Genomic DNA, 25,951 nt, shown 5'->3' with positions numbered 1-25,951 from the left:
TCCTACAGCTCATAAAGCTATCTGCATTTGTATGGGATACTGTGACAGAGTTTAAATTGCAAAGGGACTCTTATTTTTGTAGCAGTTTGACTGTGAATACAAGGCATAATATTTAAGGGAAAATGAGTCACCGCTGGTGTGGAATGGTGTGTGTCCTGAATTCCTGGGTTTATACTGGTGAAAGGATCAGACCTAATTTTTATTCTTTTTTGCTGGAAAGCTGACCTGTGAAACATAGTCTGCCATTCTGTAATTGCCAGGGAGGCCTAATAGATTTAGTCATTTTGCTTTTAGTTGTGAAGTCAGTACAGGCTAAGCTTAAGTATGTGCCCCTTTTCACATCAAGGTGACTTTAGATTTCACAGATTACCTATAATATTGCTCTGTGAGAAGACATTAATACTGATTTTATTAGCCACTTAGCTTGAAATATCCAATCGTTGTTGTCCTGGCTTTTACTATTACCGTAATAGCAAGTACAATTCATACTAATATTCGCCCGTCATTTCTTTCAGTGATACTTATTGGGAGCCAGGAAGAGAACCTTGCAAATGATTAGAAATTGTGCAGCTTTTTTGCTTGATAAATTATGCATTTAGGAAGCTTGGGGTACCACAAAATCCACAAGACTTCTATTTAATACATGTGGCACTATATTAAACTTCCCTGCATAGTGTAGAAAAACACAAGAACAGAATCCCTTTGGATGCTTTGTTGTTGATGTTTAGATTTGGTGCCTTTTCTTAATTTTAGTCAAGCTCATTAGCTTAATCACAGTTTTCTTTATTTTGACTCCCCTTTGTAGCATTCCATAAAGCTGGCAGACAGACTGAAGCTGTTAAAGTATTGGAACAATTAACTCACAATGCTGTGGTAGAAAGCCGATTCAATGACGCAGGATATTATTACTGGATGTTATCCATGCAGTGTTTAGATATAGCTCAAGGTAAGGAAATGCTAGTAAGTTTACTTTATTCACACATGAAAATAGAATATCTAACATACTCTTTAGGTCTTCAATAAATGTTCTTTGGGAATTACACTATATAGGACCTCTGAGGTGGGGGAGGGGAAGTTGGGAGAGGTTCTTATCAGGGCCCAGTATTCTGCTATGTTCCCACATTTTCTGTCGTTCCATAGGGGACACAAGCTTGTGTGAGATATTGCTTTTTGTTATTCGTCTAACAGTTTTCTGAAAAAGACAGTAGTCATTTCTATAGTTTTTATATCGCAAAACTGGTCCTGAGCCAGAAGAAAATAACTTGTCCCTTATATCTTAACTAACCTGTGGCTGAAGTTTAGTATAGAATTAGGTCCAAGTAAGTTTTTTTTATAATACGGTAGATTGAAGCATTGTCTTTTATTATGTGACACTATGCAACATTTCTTTATTTTGCAAGTACACATAAGATACAGATCAGTCGTCTCTAGTACACTGAGCTGAGATTACAGCTGTTCTTCTGTTCACTTAACTAGAAATATCTCCCTCTGAACTCAGCAGGATTAGCTTCTGAGTAAACATGTCTGCCAGTGTGCTAGAGGATAGCAGATAATTCCAAAGTGCTTTTTAAATCCAAATGTTGAGTTGGAAGATGCTGTTCTCTTCGCTTGTAACTTCTGCGGTTTGATTTTTTAAGAACTGGAAGGCAAATGTATTCCATTGTTAGCCATAGTACCCAGCTATGTTCAAATGATGTTTCAGTGCCATTTGCGTCTTGATTTTCCTGTTTTTAAAGTAGAATATTTCATGCAAAGTTAACTACAAAAGCTATGGTTGGAGGCACATTTATTTAGGAGTGTTAATGCAAGGTTCTTTCAACATAAGTCTTTCATTATTGGGTTGGCAAATGTTCAGAGGTTTTATGCTGATATTGCCTTTCCCTCCTTCAGACAACGAGGAGCAGAAGACCGAAATGTTAAAGAAGTTTCACCACTTCCAGCACTTGGCAGAACTGTATCATGCCTATCACTTCATCCACAAATGCACTGTAAGATATTTACATAGTTGCAATTCACTCTTTGACCCTCAAAGGTTCATGAGTTAATTAACTGATGTCATATTTGCTTTTAGAAGCCTGCTATCATGGGGAGACTGTTGTGAGATTGTCAATACAGCTAATTTCTTCTATGTACTTTATTTATTTATTATCTGTCTGTTAAGACTCTTGCCTTGATATTGTGGCACCTCAGTGTATCAGATAGAAATCTGGGAATAAATTTTTATTTTTTCACTGCAGGAAGAACCCTTCAATCACTACTTACCCGAAACACTCTTCAATGTGTCTAGGTTTTTACTTCATAGCCTTACCAAGGAAACTCCTCTGGGAATTTCTAAAGTGTATCCTTTGAAAGGGAGAGGCAAAGGTATATGTCAAATCCAAAACTTATTTGGTGAGCAGAATAGAAGGCTCAATGGTGGATTGTATCCTGCATCCTGCAACAATATAGGGTTATTGTATTGTGTGATTATTTCTTCTCCAATGTTGGTGGAGACAGCGGTCATGCATGGGTTAACTCAGTTAGTAACCAATAGAACTGAGTCTACCAAAGTGATGTCATTGCCTCGGGGGAGTGTCCTCCCGCTTTTTTAGACTCAGCTCGATCGAACTGGCTGTGCTAACTGCTTTCTCCTCAACTTTAAAAGTTATTTAAATCATATCTAATTGGAGTTTGTTCTAAATTTCATCTAAATTGGAAGCAATCAGGATAGCTCTTTAAAGCTAAGTCTCTCAACTAGCCTGAGGCTATGGGAAGAGATTTTTGAGGCTTTTGTCTCTGGAGATTGCCGGCAGAGAGCTCTCCGGCAAACAGCACCTTGTGGCAACGGCCGTTGGAGGCCCTGTTCTGTGCTACTACCTCCTTTGGCTATGGACCCCTCGTGCTGCAGCCGCTCCAGCCGCCTCCAAAAGCCGCTAAGGACCTCCAGCAGCCCGGAGCAGACATCAAAAGCGCCGCTGCACGTTGCTGCCATTCCTCAGCGCTCCTGCCCCATTGGAATGCTGCCGCTGCTCCTCTTAAGCTCTGCAGCCCCCCCCCCCCCACGGCCTTCATCACCTTCACTTGCCTTGCGGTCTCGGCTACCTCGTGGCGCCTGGCCCATAGCCTCTTTAGCTTCAGTGGCCATTTTGCTTTGGCGCAAAAATCTTCTGCGGCCAATTGGAAGTTCAACAAGTCGTGAGTACAGGCGATGGGCTCTTCTCCTACCCCTGAGCCACAATTGCCTCTACCCGAGACCCCTTCTGCTGGGACCCGCAAACTCAAACCAGCCCCAGAAGCAACCCCCATGGAACCTTCCCCCAAGGCCCCCAGGGAGTCACAGAGGAGTAATACCAAGCCACAGGCCAGGGATAGTACCACCCAGGCTTCTCCCTGCAAGGTTAGGGCAAGGCTAATCACACTGAATCCCATCTTTTTCAGCCCCAGTGGGTTTCTCAGACCAGTCCTCCACCTGACTTGTCTTCCGAGTCAGAGGATGATCTCTCTCCTGCAGCTTCCATCATTCAGCCGGAGGAGGCCAGACGCCCAGGCGACTTCGCCTGCAGTGGGGATGAATCTGGGGGAGGCAGGAACATCACTCTGGATGAAGATCCCCTCTATCGGGGGAGAATCCCCCACCGCCGCTGCTCTTACTCTCCTGGTATGGCAGACATAATTTCTGAGGCCATTAAATGCGGCATGGCAGCGGCCCTTAAACACAGATCTTCTAACCACTCTACCCCTCACAGGTCTGCTGCTTCCTATGGTTCCAGGCGCAGGGATGGGGATCTCTTGGCTTCATCATCGCATGAGCTCCCTGGCACTTCCAACCAGCCTTCGGTTTTTGGTGAAGAAGAATGCCCGGCAAGGGATTCAGATCTCTCAGAAGACGAGGGACTTCTGCCTGACCTCCCTGCATTTGTCAGCTTGTTCAAACCTGCTGTCTCTCGTAAGGCCAGAAGAATTGCTGGCATCCCTTCTCCTAAAGCACCTCAAAGGACAGAGACTGACAAGACGGACACTACTGATCCTCTCTTCATCCAGCCTAAGGTTGAAAAGGAGGTGATTCTGTCACACAGACTATTCATAGACGTGGTCCAGAACCAGTGAGCATTGCCAGGTACAGGTCCCCTCCCCAATACCTTGGATAAGCGCCTGTATAATGTGGGACCAGAGCTCACCAAGGCCTTGGAGGTACCTTCTGTCGACTTACCTATAATTGGCCTTTCTTCCCCTAACGCTGGCTCAGCAGCTCCTGAGGAGGCTCTTTGCCCTGAGGACAAGAGAATAGAGCAAACGCTAGTCAAGAGTCACCAGGCCTCGGCTTGAGCTGTTAGGGCGGGTACCTCTGCCTCTTTTTTTAGTCGCTCTGTCCTCTTATGGCTGAGGCAACTCTAGGCTAGGCTCCCAGCCAGGGATTCCAGGGCTCGCAAGGACATTAACAAAATAAAAGCGGCCCTAGAATACACAGCAGATGCTTCCTTGGACATGGCTAAGTTTGCGTCCAAGGCCATAGCATCCTCCATTTCCACCCATCGTCTGCTTTGGCTAATGCAGTGGCAGGTGGAAGCCCGAGCCAAGTGGCGGCTTGCCTCTTCTCCCTATTCTTCATCCCTTCTCTTCGGAGCCCCATTGGACCCCCTTTTGGTGGAGTCCAAAGATAAGCGGAAGGTCTTGCGGCCGGCCACTAAGAAGCAGGAGGGCCAAAGCCAATCCTTTTATCACAGAGAGCCCTTTCGAGGTCAGGACGGGAGTTCCTCCAACTCCTGTCCACAGCATCAGGCTCCTCCCAGACAGGGCTCCTCCTTTAATAACAGGTCAAGCAGAAACAGCCAGAGATTCCAGCCCAGAAAGTCATTCAGGTACAATACCAACCGATCCTTCAAGAGGCAGTAGTGACTGCCTGAAAGATCTCCCCATAGGGGATCGGCTGTCGAACTTTGCAGATTGTTGAGACGACGTGTGGGTCAGGGTTACAATCAGATTTGCCTTCTCTTGGATTTACGCTCCAGCTCTCCGAACCACTTTGTCCCTTGCCCCATTTCCAGGGATCCTCAAAAGAGGCTCCTAGTGGAGCAGGCCATCCATCACCTGCTCCTCATATGTGCCATTCAACCTGTGCCTCCAGGCCAGGTGGGACAGGGGTCTCGTCTCTTTATCGTGCCAAAGTCTTCGGAGCGCTGGAGAGCAATCCTCAATCTCAAATTCTGGAATCAGTTCATCAGGTACAGGAAGTTCAAAATGCACTCTCTCTTGTCAATTCTAGAGAGTGTGCACAGACACGATCTCCTAACCTCAGTGGACCTCACGGAGGCTTACCTCCATGTACCAATTCACAAGGAACACAGACAATTTCTCTGATTCGTCTATGCGGGCCGTCACTTCCAGTATCGGGCTCTTCCCTTCGGGCTATCATCAGCCCCAAGGGTCTTCACCAAGATCCTGTCAGTTGTAGCAGCTCACCTCCTTGCCAGACCCATTCAGATCTTTTGTTACCTGGATGATATCCTCTTGTTGTCCAGATCACGCACCCAGGCCCTGCGGGATCTACAAGACACCTTGCAGGTACTTCAGGAGGTGGGGTTCTCCATTAATCAGGAGAAAAGCCACTTGACCCCCACCTCTCATCTAGTCCACTTGGGGGTTCTCATCGACTCCGCCCAGGGGAAGGTCTTCCTGTCTCAGGAGAGACAGCTCAGCCTCAGGGAATTAGCCTTAGAGATGTGAAGGAAGCGGCAGGCCCCCCTTCTCCAGCTGTCTCAACTGCTGGGGAAGATGGTCTCTTGTTTCTCCATCGTTCCTTGGGCACGGCTTCACAACTGTTGCCTCCAATGGTTTCTTCTGCCATTCCAAAAGACCAACAGCAGCTGTTCCCCAGCAACAGTCAGATTGACTCCAGAGGTCCTTCTCTCTCTGGATTGTGGATCTCCCCAGCCATCTCTCAGGGGTCCCTTTTCAGGAAACCTCCTCACCTCGTCATGACGGACGCGAGCCTGACGGGTTGGGGTGCTCATCTGGAGGATCAGAAAGCTCAGGACCTCTCCCACAGTATGAATTGGCTAGAATTGAGGGCCATCTATCTAGCTCTCCTTCAGTTCCAATCTTCAGTTCGCAACACACGTGCTCATTCGGACAGACAACACGACAGCCAAGGCGCATGTCAACCACCAGGGGGGGGACAAGAGCTGTTTCTCTCATGGAGTCCGCCTTTCACTTAGGGATCTGGGCGGAAGCCAACCTTTTCTCTCTCCACGCCAAACACATCCCGGGCTCCAACAACTCCAGGGTGGACTGGTTGAGCCATACAACAATTGACCCTGCGGAGTGGACCCTCAACTATAGCATCTTCAAACAGCTGTTGACCAGGTACGGGGACCCGATCCTAGATCTCTTCGCAGTGGCATCCAACAAACAGCTGCCTATCTGTCTCACTACACGACACCAGGCACAGAAGGGACAGACACCTTGAGGTGCAGGTGGCCCCGCGGTCTCCTGTACGCCTTCCCTCCCTTCTGCCTTTTACAGAGGGTCATTCGAAAAATGATAGAGGAGGAGGCTGAGCTCATTCTGCTCCCCCCCCCCCCCAGTGGCCGTGCCAGGCATGGACCTTATCAACCTCTCAGTGGGGCCAGAGTGGTGTCTTCCCCTGATACCGTCCCTTCTTCATCAGGGTTCCATCCAACACCCTGACCCATCTTGGCTCCGCCTAATCACATGGAGGCTGAGCGGGAGGTTTTGAGGATGGCTAACCTTTCTGAGACTGTAATCCAAACCATTCAGGCTTCCCGACGCCCAGCCACTAATAGAATCTACGAATCAACGTGGCAGACTTTCAGCACGTGATGCATCTCTAAAGTTGTCTCTCCCCTGGAGGCTTCGGTTTCCCAGGTTTTGGAGTTCCTGCAACAGGGATTAAACAAAGGGTTTATGCCTAACACCTTGCGGAGGCAAGTTTCAGCTCTGTCCTCGGTGCTCTCTCTTCACCGAAATGAGCCTCTCTCCTTGCACCCTCATGTACGACGCTTCATTAAGGGCGCGTCTAACCTCTGCCCTCCTGTCATCCACCACTTCCCCTCGTGGGATCTCACCAGGGTCTTTGACTCCCTCACTAGACCACCCTTCGAGCCTCTCAGGTCAGCCTCCCTGCATCACTTCACATTGAAGACAACCTTCCTGGCGGCTATCACGTCAGCACGATGCGTCTCAGAATTAGCAGCTCTTTCCATTTGTTCCAACCTGTGTACCTTTCACCCAGACCGTGTGGTCCTTCGGATTGATCCCACCTTTGTCCCAAAGGTCAATTCGGCCTTTCATTGGTCCCTGGACCTCCCCCTACCGAACTTTTGCCCTAATCCCTCTCATAGGCTTGAGTGCAAATGGCACAAGTTAAACATCAGAAGGGCTTTTAAGATCTATATTGCCAAGACGGCCGTCTTCAGACGCACTGAGGCGCTCTTTGTCTCTTTCCATCCCATAAATAAGGGGCTAAAGGCTTTGCCATCTATGGTGAGGCACTGAATCCGATCGGCTATAACCAGGGCTTAGTGGCAAACCACCTCTCCTCTCCATCTAACATCACGGCGCATTCCACACGAAGCGCGGCTACATCTGCAGCGTGGACAAGGCAGGCCTCGGTGGAGGAGATCTGCAAGGTGGCCACCTGGGTGACCCCTAATTCTTTTATCCGCCATTATAAAATGGACAGATACGCATTGGCGGATGCGGCATTCGGACAGCAAGCCCTCCAGCAAGTTCTCCATTCTTCAAGCTCCTAGCCCAGTCTCAATCCCACCCGGGGACAAGCCCAGCTCATGGGTACGTCCCATGCATGACTGCTGTCTCCACCAACGTTGGAGAATGGGGCGTTGGTTCTTACCTGATATGCCCCTTCTCTAGGCAGGTGGAGACAGCGGTCATCCCCACCCTTGGTTCCTGGCCTAGTGACAGTGGGCATTATGGAGCTAAGGGGGAATTTTTTTTTTTTTCAGAGGATTGAAAGCAGTCAACTAACACACAGTAGTCTACTTATCTCCTTCGTCACAAAAGCGGGAGGACACTCCCCCGAGGCTATGACATCACTTTGGTAGACTCAGTTCTATTGGTTACTGACTGAGTTAACCCATGCATGACTGCTGTCTCCACCTGCCTAGAGAAGGGGCGTATCAGGTAAGAACCAATGCCCCATTTTCTACAGTTCACAGCCTACAAATCTTTTAATACTATGTTTTATGTTGGATATCATAAAACAGTTCCTAAATAATTTTGAAACACTTATAAATCATGAAAACATGCAGTTTAGAAAATAGGTCTTTCAGTTGGTCAGAACTTGATAAAATGAGCTTTAGCCCAGGAAAACCTATGCCCCCATAAATATCTTCGATCTGTCATGAGATTCTCAACTGCTTTTGCTGCAGTAGATTAGTATGGCTACTTCTTTTGAGTTTCATTCTTGGGAAAAATGGGAAGACATGCTGCATCTTTTAAAATAGCATTATGCTCCTTTTTTTAAAAAAAAAAAAAGAAGGAAAATTACACATATAAACAGAGCAATAAAATACTATAATTTATCACTTCCATCCTAAAAAAAAGGAAAGAAAAAGACTGGAAATCTATCTCATGAGCAAAACAACTCCCAAATACTTTGAACAGATTATTTGAAAGTCTTCTTCTTTGCCTTTTGTTAGATAAATCATGTGTTGACTGATCATATGCTGATGAGAATTGATTGCTGCAAATCAGGTATAGATTTGTCCTTCTAGTATTGTGTAATAGTAATTTTTGGACATCCTCGCTGCATGAAAAATCCATTTATTTTTACGTTGATTGATTCCAAATGCTGGGGATATAGCCAAGTGGAGCATACACTCTCTTAACTAGCAAATTGATTTCAACTTGACTCTTTAATCAATTTAAAGTCATGTTAACCTTTCTGTGAATTTCAAGCCCAAATGTGACAATAATAGGGCAAATGTGTGAGTTAATCTTTCAATTTCTAAATTACATTTCCAGCAGCAAGGTGATTGCTTCCAGTCCTTATTAATCACTTGTTGAGGTATCCAGTACCTGAAATAGACTTATCTGCTATCTTAACCACATTTTAAATTAATCTCACATTCTTTAAAGCAGTCTTCCTCTGGTTCACAAGCAGAGAGTGTTCATTATTCCGCAATTCTCTCAAATAAGAGGAAATTGTAATTAGTTCCAGTAATCTCAGTCCCATAAACTATTTTAATAAAATAAATTCCAGTATTCTCCTAAAGGAATATAATCCTGATTCTAAAGCATCCACCCACTCCAGTCAACCACTCCAGGAAGATCAGATAGAGAAAGTATTAGGTACACAGACAGACAGACACACACACACACACACAAGCCTGCTAAATATGGTTCTAGAGATTGGCCTTCCCCACTGCCCCAAAAATGTGTGAATGGGATTGATTGATATTTATTTGCTAAATTTATATAATCCCCCATCACATGTACATGACAATGGGTATCATATAAAGTTAAAAATGCAAAATAGTACAGCAAAGTAAAAAAATAGTTAAAACAATAACCATTAAAAATACATTATCTGCAGGAGAGAACTCTCCGTTTCCCTAACAGTATGCCATGTGGTAGGCTCCATAATCATATTACTGGATTCCCAAGGCAAATGCAAAGCCATGTTTTCAGGCCCTTCCCAAAGGCCAGAAATATATAAGCACTTGTTTGTGGGAATACATAAACACAATTATATAAAGTATATGTGTGTATGTATGAGACAGAGCAGTGGTGGGATTCAAATATTTTTACTACCATTTCTGTGGGCGTGGGAGTGGCGTGGCAGGGGAAGGATACTGTAAAATCTTGCTTCCTTCCCCACTCCAGGGGAAAGTTACTGCAAAATCCCCATTTCCTCCCGATCAGCTGGGACTCGGGAGACAGAGAATAGATGGGGGCAGAGCCAGTCAGAGGTAGTTCTCCGAACTACTCAAAATTTCTGCTACCGATTCTCCAGAACTGGTCAGAATCTGCTGAATACCACCTCTAGGACAGAGGCCATACTCCTTGTCACACACACACACCCCCCCCCCCCAAAAAAAGTAGAGCTAGAGAAACTTTCACAATTAATTGATAAAGATTAATTAAAATTAATTGGTTGTAAAGTTGAGTACTTCATTTTACAAGATTCATTCTTCAATCCATTCTGTCCCACATGGAAATACAATGTACTTACGGACATTTCTCTCCTTCCTTCCTTCCAGCAGAAGTAGTTAGAATAAAAAAAGAAGCATGATGGAAAGAGGGTGAGAGTAAACATTAACTATATATACTATTACCAGTGAATATTATCTATACAAGTGTGCAGTGACGTGCAGTCAGGGGAGGCAGAGCCTCACCACTGTCATCATGAAAAGAAAAAAAAAATGTAAAAGGAAAAAGGCAAGAGCTGAGGTCAGGCTGAGCTAGTTGCTGCCAGAGTCACTGTGGATGACTCTGCTTAGTGCTTAACTGTTTAAAAAAGCCTCTAAAAAGTGCCCTCTACAGGAGAAGGCAGGAGAATGACGTGCCTCATCTAGTCTGACTTTAGGCGTTTTATGATCACTCGAGCAGAGTTAAGCAAGGGTTGAAAGCTGAAAAATTCCTGACATAGATGAGGCACATCGTTCTCCTGTTTCCTCCTGTAGAGGTGCTTTTTTAGAGTTTTTTTTAAACAGTTAAGCAGAGTCATCCACGGTGACTCTGGCAGCAACTAGCTCAGCCTGACCTCAGCTCTTGCCTTTTTCCTTTTACATTTTTTTTTCTTTTCATGATGGCAGGCAAGAGCAGAGTTGAAATCCTCTCTGAAACAGCTGGAAAAGTTACGTGTGGGTCGGAGGGAGGGGGAGGAATTCAAACTTCATCCTCCTGCTGCGGGGCTTTGGGCAAAGGCTGGAGGAAGTGCTCTCCCTCCCCAAGTGTAGTTTGATTGCAGGCAGAGCCATGTTGTCTTTCAAACCTGTAATCAGTGAAGCTGGGCTGGATCCTTCCGGGGCTGGGAGAAAGTGTGCGTGCTCCAGTATGGCTTTTTGACTGGCTTCCTGCCTCCTCCTGTGGTCTCCCTGACTCCCTCCAATCCACCTTTGTGTGTGTGTGTGTGTGTGTGTGTGTGTGTTTGAGAGGGGGGAGAGAGGGAGGAAGGAGGGGAAGGGAGAAGAAAAAGAAAGAAGGAAACTTATTTCGAAAAGGAGAAAAACAAATGCTGTCACTTTAAATCGGAACTGAGCGTGCCTGGCTGTGGAATTCTGGGAGTTGAAGTCCACAAGTCTAAAAAAAATTGTGTCAGTGCCTCACCAGCCATAAACCTCACTGCACGTCACTGCACTGTGTATACCTATACCATTTGTCTCAAATGGTATAGAGTTTCTTGCTTGAGTAGTGGGGTGGACTAAAAGAACTCCAAGGTCCAAGAACAGTATCTGGATAGGGAAGAAAGGACAGAAAATTATTTATGTATTTCATTCACCAAGCACAATTTCCCCCTAGGGGCATCTAATCTGGGACTAATTTTTGTAGACATTTGCTAATTACCTTGGTTTTAAAAGCTCCTTCTCTTGTTATAACAATATAAGATGGCCCTGCAGCAATCTACAGGTAGGGGAAAACTCTTCTCTTGAATAATGGCATGGGAACCTGTCTTCAACGTTTCCAACAATTCTGGAGCTTCAAAAGCAATCATGGCCGGAGGATTAAGACATGTTAATTTTAATCTTAAAAACACTGTAAGATAGAAGTATTGACATTGAGTAAAATGCTAAGAACAATCTTCCATAATCCAAACTGTTTTTCCCCCCAGCTATGCAAAGGTTTTGAAAATAGCTACTAGTAAATTGATCCAAATAATAGCATCCAGTTCATTGACAGAGTGAGTAGAGCTAAAAGGAATTTAACATTTATTAAATAACATAAAAATTGTACTTTGGCTAAGGTTCCCTTTGAGAAAGGAGCAAGGAGAAATAAAAACTTTTCAGTAAGTAGGGATCTAAGAAGCAAAAAAAAATGAAGTCGAATAGTAAGATGCTGCAGTGCTGACCTGCATTGTATATGACACGTTTGTGTTCCTTTTGGAAACAACTTGGCATACATTTGAAGCAAATGCAAGCTTGTGGAAAAAATCTAGGACTCAAGTTGTTCTGCAGCAGCTGATGACAAAGGCAAAGGTGTATCCCTTCAAATTAAAGGAGTTCTACAGCCTGCTAGTGGAAGCAGCCTACTATAAGGATGATAGAATAATCAATTATCAAGGGTGAAAATAATAACCAAAAGCAAGAGATACAACAACACTCTATACTCCTGGAATTTTGAAACTGCCCTTAGGCCCTTACAGATGAAGCATATAGAGGAAAAGGAAGAGACATCACAGAATAGGAATTAATATGCTGGATCCCTCAAAGACAGAAGATGCAATTGCTGTATGCTTTCTAAGAAAACAAAACAAAAAAGGCGTTTTGTGAACTAGTTTGTGAATCAATACTACAGAGAACTGAAATAATTGTACACCAAATGGACCCACAAAACCACTGTCAACTCAGGAAGTGTGCTATCAGCCAGGGTCAAGGATCAAAGACTTGACAGACCAATTTTAACATTTTATCAAAACCACCGACAGCTTCTTCTTCCCAGTAATACATGTTGGGACAAATGACACTGCATTCCAGCATTTCACCAAAGGAATGTGACAAGTTCAAAAGCCTGGGATATTTTTATTACACTTTCTGTCTATGGAAGATGACTGGAAACGAAAAGAAGACTACTATAAATTAATAACTGGCTATGCAAATTAGATTTGGTTTTGCAGATCATGGTCTAAGTTATCTAGATAATGGATTGCTGGCACAAGGAAAGGTAAAAATGTATTTGGCCAAAGCATAGGAAGTTTGATTAAGGTTTTTTTTTAATTAAATGCCATCTGTGAAAGCATTTCGGAGAAAGGCTAAAGTGAAGACGTCAGGTAAAGAGTTGTGCACTGTTAAAAATTGAGTGTTGCTGAAATGGGGCCTCTTAAACCACTGAAGAGAAGTTGGAAAAAATTGCTCATAATCTTCATGGCTTTCATTATCTAAAGATTAATGCTGAGAATATGGGAAATAATCATGATAAGATTAAAAGGAAAATGGAAAAGGGGAAATATGATTTAATGGGTATAACAGAGGCTTGGTGTAATGCTTCAAGAGTGGAATATATTAACTGAAGGATGAATTGATTGAAAGGCAAGAGAGGTTGCCCGTTATGCTAAATATATCCATTCTTGTTCAGAAAGCCAAATAAATGTATTTGGCAATGATATAGAGAGCATCTGAGCTAAAATTACTGGAGCAAAACAAAAACAAAGAAAAAGTAATACTGTTGCTAATGTCTCCTATTACCCATCCAACCAAGCAGAAGATATAGACGATGTCTTCCAAAACAAAGTGAATTTCTCAAAGAGGCATGCAATTATAGTTAAAAATTATAGTTTTTAATTGCCCTGACATTTTTGGAGAGAGATATCTAGGCTCTTTCAGGCATCGTGCTTTCAGGAAATTCCTGACTTGCCTTGCTGATGGAAAAGAAAGGAGTATGGTGTATGTATACTTTACTTCAGACTAGATTCCAACACATTTTGAGCAAAAACCTTTTTGTCAGGGGAAAAGTGCTGTAGAACAACATTTATAAATAGCAGTCATAAATAAGATCTCCTGGCAGGAGAACCCAATAGGAAAAGGAATAAAAATAGGTTGGGGTTTCTAAAGAAGCAGATATTATAAGCACAGTTCCAGACTGTTCTGATGAGAAAAAATGGAAGAGAGCAAAAGTCCATGTAGCTAACACGGAGGGAGAATCTGAAAATCAAAAAGGAAACATAGAGGAAAAGGTCATATGCAGTCAGGTTACAGAAAAAGTGTACAGACAAGTATTCACAACTGAACTGAAAAAAAGAATCACACTGTCTCCTGCCCAGTGAAGATGGCAGCATACAAACTGGTGACAAAGAACTACTCAATTCCTCTTTTAGTTCCTTCTTCTCCAACCAATAGAATGGTATGTTTTATCTGGAATGTATGAAGATGGGATGATCACCAAGGATTGGATCTTGGGATTCATCGAAACATAGTCAGGAATACATCTTTACTTGGAATTTAAAGGCCAGATGAACTGAAGTTTTTGCAAAAAGCACAAGTGTATTTGATTTGGAAATTATGATTTCCAAATTACAGGAAATATGTCTACTTTATTCTGCTAGGATAAGACTGAATTGTGAGTATTATATACCGTTCTAAGCTCTTTTGGAAGTGTTCATAAGAAGTGGAATAGATTCAGAGAAGAGCAGTGAGGATACTTAGAAGTCCAAAAAGTATGTCAAATAAAGGAAGATTGAATGATCTGAATATGTTCTACACCAAGTAAAGGTGACTGAGTAGAGATATGATAGTACTCTGAGAGGAAGATGCTACATAGTAGAATATTAAACCTGTTCTCTTTCAGAGTGCAAGATACAGAATTAATTATGCGGCATTTAAGTCAATGCCAGCTCTTAGTAACCATGTCCCCAACCTGATCCATCAGATCTTCTAACAGTTCATCTATCACCTCTGTAGATGATAGCATCTACTTTGCTGCTTATTGTGCCTTTTTTCTTTCCTTTCAGCTTTCCCAGCATTATAGATTTCTCCAGAGAGCTAGGTTTTCTTTTATTTGTTTTTTTATTTGAAAGAGTTATGTAACTGCCCCATCTTATAGACCATAATCCTTAGTGACGTAAAATGTGTCCAAAATGCAACAATATGAGACTGGTCGTTTGAAAACTTTTGAGTTAATTCATTTGATGATTCATTTGTTTGCTTTCTTAGATGTCCATGGTATTCTCAGAACTTGTCAGCCTTGCAAAATAGTCCAGATAGGAAGCATGATCAATTCTACTTTATTGTAAGGTTACAATAGCAGAAACTTGCAAGTTTTGAAAATATAATTCTCCCCTATCACTTTTACAGCTAAAGAAATTAGGGAGGATTCCATGTGAGACGGTTGCTAAGCCCACATTCTTTTTGCAGTCTAAGCTGCCTCTTGTCTGACCACTACTTTGGTTGTGTAGTGGTTTCCCCTTTTCTCCCAAGGCCACTTCCACATATCATCATAGGACTCCTCAACACCAAATTTCAAAAACTATAAAGTAGAACATAGAATGTTGAATATTAAGAGAATTCATCTAATTGCAGTTTTAACAGTATTCTAGAATCAAAAGGGACACGGTGGCTCAGTGGCTAAGATGCTGAGCTTGTCGATCAGAAAGGTTGGTAGTTCAGTGGTTTGAATCCCTAGCACCACGTAACAGAATGAGCTCCCGTTACTTGTCCCAGCTTCTGCCAACCAAGCAGTTTGAAAGCATGTAAAAAAGCAAGTAGAAAAATAGGAACTATCTTTGGTGGGAAGGTAATAGCGTTCCGTGCGCCTTTGGCATTTAGTCATGCCGGTCACATGACCACGGAGATTTCTTCGGACAGTGCTGGCTCTTCAGCTTTGAAACAGAGATGAGCACCGCCCCCTAGTGTCAGGAATGACTAGTACATAAGTGCAAGGGAACCTTTATCTTTACCTTAGAACTAAATATCCAGTGAAGTAATAGCTTTCCCTTCAAGGAACATTTTAAAAAAGAATCTAAATACACATCTCTCTGGGTTGTATTAATTTGAATTTCTGGACTAGACTGTAGATTTGGGTCAGTGGCATAAATGTCTTTTAGCACTGTGATTCTAAATTATAAAAAGCCTAGTTTATCCCTCCCCCTCCCAATTCTGAATTAGCCTCTATTTTTAAACTGGAGTTGACCCATAATGTAAGGTTTCATGTTAAATGTTAATGATTAAAATTATATCTGTGACCCAATACTCTTCATCTTGCAGGAATGAAAATTGATCCAAGAACAGTGGTGGTGTTGCATAATAGCATTCAATTGAGTCTGAAGAGGAGTTTCAATTCAGAGGTTTCTCATTCCAACCAATAACCAGAGCTAAAATAAACATCTCATAATAAATCTGAAAGAGTAGAAAATTAAATCTACGTTTCCCAGCAGGTTGCCTATGGAATGAAAATGGCCCAGCCAGACAATGTTATTTAATATCTTATAAATGTGTTGAAATAGAAAGAAAAAATATAGAAAGACCTATCAAAATTTTTATCAACATTTGAGTTAACTTCATCCAAATCACATTTATCTTATTCCCAACATATCAAAGAATATCAAGCCATCCATCTTTATCTTCTTTACCTATCAAAATTGGTGATATACTCAAATGTGTATGTTGAAAAAGATTCCTAGTTTCCCATGACGGACTACATATATATATATTATATATAGTCAGTCAGTCAGTCTGTCTGTTTCTTTCTTTCTTTCTTTCTTTCTTTCTTTCTTTCTTTCTTTCTTTCTTTCTTTCTTTCTTTCTATCTATCTATCTACCTACCTACCTACCTACCTACCTACCTACCTACCTATCATCTATTTATCATGTCTGTCATTTCCAGAACAGCTTAAAAAGATTCCTATCTAAATACAACAAGAACTCATAGAAAACAATTTGTCTGTTTGGACCAAGAATAATTAACATCATAGTTATTACATAAGAAAATCTAGATGAACCAAGGATCTAAGGCAGTTATATACTGATTTTCAGCAATGTACCTTCCAGATAATATGGTTTCAATACGTATTGTTGTTAGTTGCGAAGTCATGTCCGATCCATCACGACTCCATGGACAACATTCCTCCAAGTCTTCCTGTCCTCTACCAACCTCTGGAGTCCATTCAAGCTCAAGTCTACTGCTTCAGTGACTCCATCCAGCCACCTCATTCTCTGTCGTACCCTTCTTGTTTTGCCCTCAATCCTTCCCAGCATTAGGCTCTTCTCCAGTGAGTCCTTCCTTCTCATTAGGTGGCCAAAGTATTTGAGTTTCATCTTCAGGCTCTGGCCTTCTAAAGAGCAGTCAGGGTTGATCTCCTCTAGGACTGACCGGTTTGATTGTCTTGCAGTCCAAGGGACTCGCAAGAGTCTTCTCCATCACCATAGTTCAAAGGCCTCAATTCTTTTGCGCTCAGCCTTGCTTATGGTCCAATATGATACATCTAAATGCCCTCTGGAGAGCGATATAAGTTGATTATATGCTATTAAGCTGTGTCAACTCAGTGTCTATACAGAAAAACCTGTTGGCGCATGATCTCTTCCTAACCTGACTCTTCAGGTGTAATCAACTCTTTCTCTTTGCTGCTGGTTGTCTTTTCTCCTCTTTCTTCCACCTTTCAGGCATAAGGATCTCTCAAAAGAGCGGAGTCTTTGTATGTGTCCAGATGATGTCAATTTGATCATTTGTCCCTGAGTGTTCTGCTGTTAGCATTTTTCTTTGTTCATGGTATTCTCAAGAATGATGTTTGGAGAAGTTCAAAAGTATCACTCATTCAATTCCGCTTCTTCAAAGTGTATGCTTTGCTTCTATAGATTATCCCAGGTAAAATAATTGCCTACCTAATTCTCATCCTTGTAGGTATAGACACATTCTGGCACCTGAATATCATTTCCAAGATTTATCATTTCTACCCTACAAATTGCTAATCTACAAATCGTTGATTCCTTTACAGTTGATTATCATACCTACAAAAGCAGAATCTATCTCTTTTAAGACTGGTTGTTGTACCAGTTGTCATTGCTTTTGTGTTATTTATTTAGTTAATTTATATGCTGCATATCTCAGTATTTGAGGCAAATTTTGGTGACTCTAAACTCTTTATGTTCAGTCGTAATTCTTTTTTTAAAAAAATCCTTTGGCTTTCTCAATCGACTCTGTTAGAAGTTTCAAGTAAAAAATTAAAGTCTTCAAGTAAACAAATGTTCTCCAGCTAAAGTGGAAAAGAACTCTGCAAATCTTCCTGAACAAAAGGCTTCAGGAGTTTTTGAAAAGCTGTTGTCCCTTTCTGCTTCCACCCGGGTTGAATCATCACCAAATATGGAAAGCTACAGGTAGTCTTCAATTTAAGATCGTAATGGCGCCTGCCCTTATGATCATAAGTCATGACAGTTGTAAAGTGGGCCAACATGTGACCAAACTGTTTTTACGGCATTTTTTTGTGTGTGGTCATCATTTAGTGAGCCCATTGTTTGCTACGTGGCATTTTTATAGAAATCTGGAAACAAATACAAGTCATGTGATTGCGGGACGCTGCAAGCAGCCATACATGTGGAATGGTCAGCAAACACCCAAAATGTGATCACATATGACTGCAAGGTGAGAAGTCATCACAACTTCAAAACAGGTCATAAGATCTATTGTAACTTTGAATGGTTGCTAAATGACCAGTCTTAAATTAATCACTCAATCAATCAGAATAGAGCTGGAAGTCTTCTAGTCCAACCCACTGCTCAAGCAGGAGACCCTATGTCATTTCAGACAGGTGATATAGTCTTTTCTTAAAAACCTCTAGGGATGAAGCATCCATAACTTCTGAAGACAAGCTGTTCCGCTGGTTAATTGTCCTCACCGTTAGGAAGTTTCTCCTTAATTCCAGGTTGCTTGTCTCCTTGATTAGTTTCCATCCATTGTTTTTTGCCTTCCCTTGCCTTGCCTTCTGGTGCTTTGGAAAATAAATTGACCCTCCTCTTCTTTGTGGAAAAGTGAAAGACTAATACTGCTTTAGGCAACTGTCCTGTGTTCTCTCAAAGCTGCCTTGGAACAGACCTAATTTTCTTCTTAATAGCTTGATTTGGCCTCCTGCACAATAGTCTCCAGTCATCACTAAAATGATCACCTACCTCCAGCATTTTTCTGTATCATAGCTGTCTAGTAAGTGCTTTTTTGCTTTAGCTGGGCAACTGGGATGACCTTCACACTTCAGGTGATTCTTCTGGGGAAGGCACTCTTGAAGTATACTCTTGCTTTTCTTTAATCATTCTTCCCCAAAATAATCCTCCTTCTCCTTTAATCACAATGAATCAGCATAGCAGGACTTAGGAGTAAAAGCAGGCCATAAATAAGTAATAATAAATAGAAAATTGAATCCAGGATAGTCTTTATCAGGCTTACGCTAAAGTGTAAGTGATCTACTGTATATTAATGTGTCTGGTGAAGAGGTCAGTGAAGATTGCAGATAATAATTTGGTCTTTTGGAAACGAGAATAGGAGAGATGCAAAAGTGATTCTTGATCATTTGCCCCCTACTATTTTCTTTCCTGATATTGGGTGAAAGGTTTAGAATCCAATTAAGCAAGCTCAATTTAAGCCCGTGAAGCTGAATTTATATGATCAGATTTATCTCGACAGCACTTTTATCCTCTCGATGATTGTCTGGTCACCTGTCAATTGAACATAGTGTGTTTGTTTTACCCTGCACATTGGAGCATGCATTTGAAAAACAGGTCTGCCTGTTTGCTGCTTTTTGCAAGTAATGGTTTTGGCAGCGGGACAGCAGCCTTTTTGTCCCCAGAGATGTACGGTGTTTTCCTTTAAAAAGGAAAAAAAAAATCATCATTGTCTTTTCTGTGCAGATACTGCTAAGCCTGACATTAAATAAGTTCATGTCTGAATCGTTCCGTTTTCCTTGTTCATTCAAAAAGTCATCATTATTCAATTGCTTTGTATTTTGTTTGTATAAACAACCTTCAAATCGAGGCTTTGGTTATGCTTTAGAGCACGACTCCCCTGACTTAAAACAATGGTGTGGCTTTCTCCTGCTTGCCATATGTATGTTTTGTTCCTTAATTTGATTACAGCAATACATTATTTGCCCTGGCAAAGCAGAGCAAAGCTCTGGGTGCCTATAAATTGGCTCGTCATGCCTACGACAAGTTGCAAGGACTACAGATTCCAGCCAGATTTCAAAAATCTGTTGAACTGGGAAGCCTGACAATCCGATCCAAGCCTTTCCACGACAGCGAAGTAAGTCCTCTTCTTAGTGCAACCATACTTTAATATCTGACATGACACAAGAGACCATGTTGGAACATGGCATAAAATCTTGAGAAGCCTCCTTTGTGAAATCTCACAAAAGTTCGGAACTTGGTTACCTTTTGAAGGTCTTTTTTTTTTAAAGTCTGCCTTTCTTTGAGTAGTTGTCATGTCTTCTAAAATTCTGCCTTTTTATCAGAAGGGAAAGCTGGGTGAAACTACTTTGAGCTAGATTCTAAAGTAACGTTAGCATAAATTTGATAGTGGTTAAAAGAATGCGGAATGATTTATGTTGTTTAAACTTTGTTAGATGGGATTATTCTAAAATAGAAGGTTAACTGACTCTTGCTGAAAGTATTATTTGAATATGATCCATGCTATTTAACTTTTATTTGAAGGGAAAGTTGGTTGTAATAGTTCTGAGTCACTTTTTAAATAAACGCTAGTATAAATTTGATAGTGGTAAATATCAGACAAGCAAGAGATGAGGGTAAAATGCATGTGGAATGAACTACGTTATTTGTGGTAAATATCAGACAAGCAAGGGAAGAGGGCAAAATCTACGTTGTTTAAAGCTTATTAGAACAGGAAGCCGCTTGGGAAGATAACTGTAAAAAGAATGCAGAATGACTTATGTTGTTTAAACTCTGTTAGAAGGGACTACCTTAAAATAGAAGGTTAACTGACTCTTGCTGAAAGTATTATTGGAATATGTGGAATGATTCATGCTACAAATCATTCTGAGTTATATTTTAAACAAATGCTAGTATAAATTTGATAGTGGTAAATATCAGACAAGTGAGGGATGAAGGTAAAATGAATGTGGAATGAACTAAGTTATTTATTATTTTGAATTACTGTTTGAAAAAGGGGTAAAGAAAGATTATTTACGTTGTTTAAATTTTACTAGAAGGGAAAGTTTGATTACTTGTCTGTAAAGTTATATTTGAATATATGGCATGAACCACGCTGCTTAAATTTTATTGGAAGGGATCATGAGGTTTAGGAAGGGAACGGGAGAGTCTACAGAAGGTTGGGGTAAATAGCAAAGAAGTAAGAGACGAGAATAAAATATAGATAGAATGATTTATACTATTTAAGCATAGATAAAGATGGGGGGCTGAGATCAATACATGAGTGGTTTCTTTTTTTTTTTTTTCTTTTTTCTCTTTTCTCTTTTCTTTTTTTCCTTTTTTTTTTTTTTCTTTTTTCTTTCTCTGCTTTTCTTTTCTTTTGATATATACTTTTATTTTTTAATTCATATGTATACAAGATATTTTAGACAGAAGGTAGTGCCAGGTGTGGGCCCTGGGAAGTCGGGAGGATTAGGGATGGGGATTGTGGGGGGTGGGGTGGGGGGGTGTTAACATAGTTTTAATAAGAACAAGAATGTATTTATATACGGTGGTTCTTTTTTTTTTATCATTATTATTATTATTTTTTCCTTGGTTCATTTTACTTTTATCAGATCAAACAACACTCGAATAAAGGCATACACCAAGGAGGGAGGTAGAGGGAAAGAAGAGGGAGGAGTAAGGAAGGAGTAAGGGGAAGGTAAGGAGGGTGTCCGGGGAGTAAGGGGAGAAGGAAGGATTGAGGGGAAAGGGAAGTAGGAGGGGAGTGTTAGAGGGAGAAAGGAAAGTTGGAGGGGGTAGATGGGGTGTATGGAGGATGCAAGGGTTAGGTGGGGTTGTGAATGATGAGTTGTGTTTTCTCTTTACTTGTTCGTTTTATTCCCTTTTTCTTTTTTTTTCTTTTTTTCCCTTTTTTTTTATAGTAAATACCCTGTATATAAATGATTGCAAATGGAATGTGAAAATTGAATAAAATATTTTATGAATAAAATTCTGCCTAAAGGGGTTGGCAAGTCAAAATAAGTGGGATATTATACATGCTTAGCCTTAATTGAACAGGACAAAATTCGTTCCATCTGGACACCTGAAATAATATCAATACGATACTAAGGGCCTAGAGGACTTCAAAGTTGCCTGAGGTAATCATGCAGTCTAAAACAAGTTTAAGTTAATGAATCAAAGGCCCCGTTTCTTTGGACCTCTGAGCCAAACCTTCCTTTGCTTTACTAACCTTTGTTCACTCTTTCTGACAAATGAATATATTGCATCGGATTCATTTGATGCTACAGGGATTGGAAACAGACTATGCAATAATTCAGACAGTCCTGTTCTAAAGGATGATGGAAAGTTGACAGTCCCTATTTCCCATTTTTATTACATCTGTCCTGATGTAATTACACTGCTGTAAAATAAAAGTTGGAAGAAGAACGTAATGTTTATTTGTATTTGCTTTGTACCCTGCCTTTCAGCTCTAGGGAGCACTTGATTTTTGTTTAACAAAATTTAAACAAAAACAGGATACAAAAAGTTAAAAAGGGAAGTTCACAATAACATTTAACACTAAAGCCATTTTACAGTTGAGAAAGTGGAGTTTTTACAATTTTGTAAGCACAGAGAGAGTGAGGCCAAGTGCAATTCCTGAGGGAGGTATATCCCATCGACTCATAACAATGCAAGCTTTTTCCCTGAGGCCCAGAACCCTGAACCATGGCCCAAACCTTGAAAAGCATTTTCAAGAAAGTCAATTTAACAATTGAACTGGTTCCTAATGGGACAGTCAGTTATTAAAATATTTGGGCCCTAAAACATTTAGTTCTTTAAAGGTCAATACCTACAATTTAAATGGTGCCTATGTAAGCAAGTTGGCTTTGTAAGCACCTGAGGAGGACTAGGTGCTACAGCTACTATAGACCTATCCAGTGACACCTGAGAATCTAAGACTTCTCCAATCTATAAACCTCACTGCTTTGTTGTAATCTTAAATACTATTTACCAGCAACACTTCTGTCTTATCTGGATTTATTTTCAGCTTGTTATCTCTCATTTGTTCCTTAGCTATGCTGGTTATCAGTACAGTTTTGAATTTAGTTCAAAGTGCTCCTTTTAGATTATAAAGCTCTACACTGCTTGGCCCAGAATGCCTTACAGACTAACTTTTCCAAACAAAACCTCTTTCAACTATTCATGTATGAAAGGAAGGGATGCTTTCTGTCTCATCCCTACAAGAATTCAAGGGCATCAGCATAGGCAGGCTCTCTTATGGTGGAACATCTTGCTCAAAAGACACATCTGAGGTTCTCCTTTTTGAAGGTGTGTATATAGGTTTAGTTCAAAGCGATGTTTGGAGTTTGATTTTTAGTCCTATAGAATCTATGAGGCTTTCTAGTGACTAAGCTACTGTATTTTATACGTTGGTTAAAAAATAAGGATCTTTCAGTTTTGGCTGTTTTGGTTGACTGTTGTTATATTCTTTATTTTTGTAAGGTGCTCAGTCTGTTGGACTGGTTGATATATAAAATGACATAAACAAATAGAGATAGTCTTCATTTAGTGACCATAATTGGGACCAGCAACTGGATAATTAAGAAAAATCAGTTGCTAAGTGAAACCAACACTGCTTTATGATCTTACTTTCACTTTCCTTTGTTTTAAAGAGTTGCAAAGATTGTAAAGGCAAGGATTGGTCATAAAATTACTTTTTTATCATAGTTGCAATTACAAATGGTTGTTAAATGACACAATCACTAAAACACTAAAATCACTAAGGACTGTCTATAACTTATTAAACAGATTTAATGGTCAATCCAATTTAGCTAAGAGTTTTCACTATTAATTTTGGCCAAGCAGGTTGCGCCCTGGATTGCATATGAAGTTTTTTATTTTTGAAAATTAAAGATGATTATCACTTCCCAAAATTATCACTTAATTATTATCACTTCCCAAAATTATCACTAAAGATAGTTATCACTTCCCAAAATTATCACTTCCCCAAATCCTTTCTACTATTTGTTATTACATGACCTATTTACAGAAAATGAGAAGGGTTTTTTTCCCTCTGTTCTGAGTCTTCACTTCAGTAAAGACTATCCCCCACCCCCAATAACTTTAAAATGCCACTTTAAACATTGAAGCTAAACTAATTGTGACTCAAACAGCTTGGGGCTGCAGTAGCAAGAGGATGAATGATTGGTCTGCTGTGTTTTTCACAATTCTGTTGAGTCAGAAAATCCTTGTATATAATGTGACAAATAAAAAATGTACACATTTCTAAGCTTGTATTTGTAGTTGCTATCTGGATCCGGAAAACTCTTCTAGAGGTCATCAGAATGTAAGACTTGTCATGCTTTATAGAATCCAAATAAGACACTTGTAATTTTAAAAGTCATTTTTAAAGCAACAGGTATGTGTTACTTCAGGTTCTTTCTTCCATTTTGTAAGTTTTGATGTGCTTGGTTCAGCCAAACAAATAGTGACTTAACTGTACATTTACCATATTTTTCGGAGTATAAGACGTACCAAGATTTTGAAGAGACAAATAAAAAAAAAAGGTTTTTGCACTCTGTAGACTTCCCCAAAACGGCCCATTTTTCGTGAAAACGGGCCCTTTTTTGTCAAAAAAGGGGAATGAATAGCCTTTAGGAGGCTTATGGAGTGTTCCTGCAGGGTAGCCCTCCCCAAATGAACAAAAACCGGCCCTTTTTTGAAAAAATGGGCCCATTTTTGTCAAAAAAAGGGCATGTGTAGCCTTTAGGAAGCTTATAGAGTGCTCCTGGGGGTGGATGGTGGGGGGAAAAATTGAACAAAAAATTGCCTGTTTTTCACTCATTTCTGCCCTCCCAAGCCCCCAGCACTACTATGGAAACCTCCTAAAGGCTATGCACGGCCTTTTTGGTGAAGGGGGCAGGGTTTTGGGAGACCAAAAATGCTGCATACAGTATATAAGATGCACCCAGATTTTCACCCTCTTTTTTGAGGGAAAAAGGTGTGTCTTATTCTCCGAAAAATACGGTATTTCTATATTTATCATATGTCTTGACTGATTGCTTTCTACTTGCATCAGGTTTGTTGGATATCTTCCTTAGAGGTCTTGCATTACCAGCCAGTATTGGAAAACACTTGACACTGGCATCTAAGAAATGAGACAAGGGGATGGAAGCCAAGGAGTGTTTTAAGAATAGCCATTCACCATTCCTTGGGTCTTAATTCAGATGTTTAGATTAGGGTTGTGGCTGACTAGCTAGCAGTGACTTTGCCTCTCTGTGTTTCTTTGCAGGAGCTGGTGCCTTTATGTTACAGGTGCTCCACCCACAATCCTTTATTGAACAACCTGGGGAATGTCTGCATTAATTGCAGACAACCTTTTGTTTTTGCTGCTTCCTCTTATGGTGCGTTGGAATATTACATTTTCTCTACAATATTACATCTCTGTACTTTTTTCAATGAGACTTTTACCAAAATGTATCCAAAAACCAGAACTAGAGTGGCCTTTGGTACCCCTATACACGAGAGGAGTGTATAGATGATATTAAAATAGTTGGATTGTGTTTTGTTTCCATTTTGTGTGTGTAAGTGTATGTGCAGAAGTGTTCTGTTTATTTCTAGAACAGATGTCAATGGCTTTGCAGCTGTTCTGAGAATTAACCATTCCCCTCTTTTTTTTCCTCCTGCGACCATTTCAGATGTCTTGCATCTGGTTGAATTCTACTTAGAAGATGGAATAACTGATGAAGAAGCTGTTGCTCTGATTGATCTAGAAGTACCCAGACTAAACAAAATAGGCAGTGAATGGCAAGAGCAGATGAGTAATGGTATCCTTCCTAGCAGTTACTTAGGAAAAGCATGTTATTCTGGCAAATATTTAGTATTGCTATTTGGGGGGGGGGGGGGGTAAACATATAAAAATGTTAAGGTTAACAATTATTTGAGAACAGTTTTTTTTAAAGCTCCATTCTACAGCCTAGGAACACCAGCTTAGATTTACTTTGACATAGCTTCGGTGGCAATTGTACCATTCTAAATTATTACAAGTTAAGTCCTGCCTTCTCTATTGATGTCTGGCTGCATTATAAAGGCATGGAGCCAAAGATGTAGAGATCTGTTTTTAGAGGACTCATTGTTTAACTGTAACACCACCACCCCCAACAGAAACCACTAGGGTGCAAAGAAAAATATATATGGTAATATTATATAGC

At 40.8% G+C, this 25,951-nt stretch overlaps 1 protein-coding gene across 1 annotated transcript in view; it reads left to right on the top strand.

The window, feature by feature from the left end:
- IFT122 (intraflagellar transport 122) overlaps positions 1–25,951 on the top strand; it is a 78,119-nt gene that overhangs the window by 47,207 nt on the left and 4,961 nt on the right. Inside the window, exons 21-26 of the mRNA XM_032209459.1 lie at positions 806–946; positions 1,891–1,988; positions 2,238–2,338; positions 19,731–19,896; positions 25,033–25,144; positions 25,439–25,567. Coding sequence (XP_032065350.1) covers positions 806–946; positions 1,891–1,988; positions 2,238–2,338; positions 19,731–19,896; positions 25,033–25,144; positions 25,439–25,567 — 747 coding nt within the window. The remainder of the gene's footprint in view (positions 1–805; positions 947–1,890; positions 1,989–2,237; positions 2,339–19,730; positions 19,897–25,032; positions 25,145–25,438; positions 25,568–25,951) is intronic.

Source organism: Thamnophis elegans, chromosome 2 (genome assembly GCF_009769535.1).
Source record: "Thamnophis elegans isolate rThaEle1 chromosome 2, rThaEle1.pri, whole genome shotgun sequence".
In the NCBI taxonomy this organism is placed as follows: domain Eukaryota; kingdom Metazoa; phylum Chordata; class Lepidosauria; order Squamata; family Colubridae; genus Thamnophis; species Thamnophis elegans.
The sequence above is the reverse complement of the archived record's forward strand: the minus strand, read 5'-3'. Positions and strand labels throughout refer to the sequence as shown.